Source organism: Amphimedon queenslandica, unplaced genomic scaffold (assembly GCF_000090795.2).
Source record: "Amphimedon queenslandica unplaced genomic scaffold, v1.1 AMPQUscaffold_12646, whole genome shotgun sequence".
In the NCBI taxonomy this organism is placed as follows: Eukaryota; Metazoa; Porifera; class Demospongiae; order Haplosclerida; family Niphatidae; genus Amphimedon; species Amphimedon queenslandica.
This window is the reverse complement of record NW_003547118.1, coordinates 1-1971: the sequence shown is the minus strand read 5'-3', so window position 1 is coordinate 1971 and position 1971 is coordinate 1. Positions and strand designations below refer to the sequence as shown.

General features: G+C 42.5%; 1 protein-coding gene across 1 annotated transcript in view; it reads left to right on the top strand.

Annotated features, from left to right (window-relative positions):
• Window positions 1-1354, top strand: part of LOC100631712 (protein HIRA-like) — a 3035-nt gene extending 1681 nt beyond the window's left edge. The window contains exon 4 of the mRNA XM_020003463.1: window positions 3-1354. Within this exon, the coding sequence (XP_019859022.1) occupies window positions 3-1302 (1300 nt within the window). The 3' untranslated portion in view covers window positions 1303-1354. The remainder of the gene's footprint in view (window positions 1-2) is intronic.
• The last annotated feature ends 617 nt before the right edge of the window (window positions 1355-1971 follow it).

Below are 1971 nucleotides of genomic sequence, written 5' to 3'. Positions count from 1 at the left end.
CGTACTCCTGACGGAAGGAGGCGTATCACTCCAGTACTCCTCAACACTGTACCTCAGTCTGGACTCTCCGATAGTCCTTTCTCTAATTCTATGATAATGGCCACACCTCCAAAAACCACACCTACTAAGAGGCCACACCCAGATGAAGAGTGTACAGCTAGTCCTACTCCAATCAGTTTTGCTCCTTTATCTCCAGTGAACGAGCCTCCAGCTGTTACTAAACAGTCTCTACCTAAGCAGGAGGCAGTTGAGGTCACTGGGTCTGGTAAAGGGAAACGTGTCAAGAAAGTTAAAATAACTAATGAGGAATCGTTAGCCAAGCACTCTAAGCCATGTCTACAAAAGCCACATCCACCAATTAATAATTATTTAGAGTGTCCATCTCTCCTTCCCTCTCTATCCCTTCAAGTGGGTGGAGTTTCTCTGGAAGCGACCAATGGCAGTGGAGGGACTACATTATCTTGTAAAGGAGGGGACCTGGCCTGGTCCCTTCTCCTTCATTCTCCTGTCCTCTTGCTCGGAGCTAGTCGGGCAGTGACAGCTGTTTGTGGTAATGATAGGACAATGGCACTGGTTTCCACGGCAACAGGACGTGTATTGGTCTCTCGTATTTTATTAATAAATGATCCATTTCAATTGAAAGTTAGTTTGCACTATGTTGCCATAGCAACTGTTAATGCAACCCTATCAGTCTTTGATGTGACTGGCACTCGGTCAATGGTCTCTGGTGCCTCATTCCATCACCTACTGACGGCCGCTGGAGGAACAACTGGTGGGATCAACATTGAAATAACGGAGACTGGCGTACCGGTTGTTATGACAACCAACCGATCATATGGATACCATTACCTTATGGAGTGTTGGGTTGAACTGACTCACCAAAAGGAAGCTGCTCAAATGAATCCATCAACCAGTGGAACTGATATATCAACGCACCCACTGCACTACATACAGTCAGTGAGTGGTACAAGGACCAGTAGTACTACAGTAACCTCTACTGAGGAATGTCTTTCTTTCTTAGAGTCTCAGCTGTTTAGAAGTTCTTGTCTTCAATCATCAGTCGAATACGAGTCCTTGTTAAAGAGATATGTCACTTATCTGGTGAACCAGTCCCTCAGTGAAAGGCTGAGAGAAGTGTTCATGATGTTAGTATCTTGTTGTAATCACACTGGACAGGGTCTAGTACCAGCATCAGTGGTAAATGGACCCACTCTTAATCAACTGCTATCAATAATAGCTACCAACACTAACCTACAGAGACTATATGCAGAACTTAAACTTGTTTTTGATAGTATCAATTAATTTTAACGATACTTTTAAATGTCAATTTAATTAATAGATGAAGCTATTTTCACGTCAGCATCCAATCACATGCCATGCTTTCCAATTAATGACAGCAACTTGAAGAATTGACGTCAGAACCAACCCAAACTTTCTACACAGCATAAGGACATCACTGTATCAGAAAATGTAATTAAAATTGTGAATTCTTTTCAATTCTGGTAAAATTTGGCCAATATCCCTGTGCGAATAGTACAGGGACTTTGGTGTAAGACCTGTTATACTATATCCCAACTGAGAATGGACCGGAAGTGGAAGCAGCTGCATTGGAATTTGAAAAATGTAGCTACGTCACCAATGACGTCTTATAATGATATTCATAGAGACATGGCCGATATTTCGGCTGTGTTGTTTCACTCTTAAAATAGTCTTGTTCTTCCTGATAAGCAGTACAATAGCTGCTGGAGTCACCTAGTCTTCATAAAGGCCACCATTATCAGAATATCTTGCTCTATTAGCTTTTTAAAAGAAGAATTATCAGTTTGGGCGCTCGACCACATGTGCTTATGTAAACTATGACATCATAGAACGTCATTGCGGTTAGCTTTGGTATGCCATTGGGTTTATAGGGAGAACCCGGTTCTCAGAGTTCCCAAGGGCTGAGAGACCTAAGACCTGAGATCCTGAAGC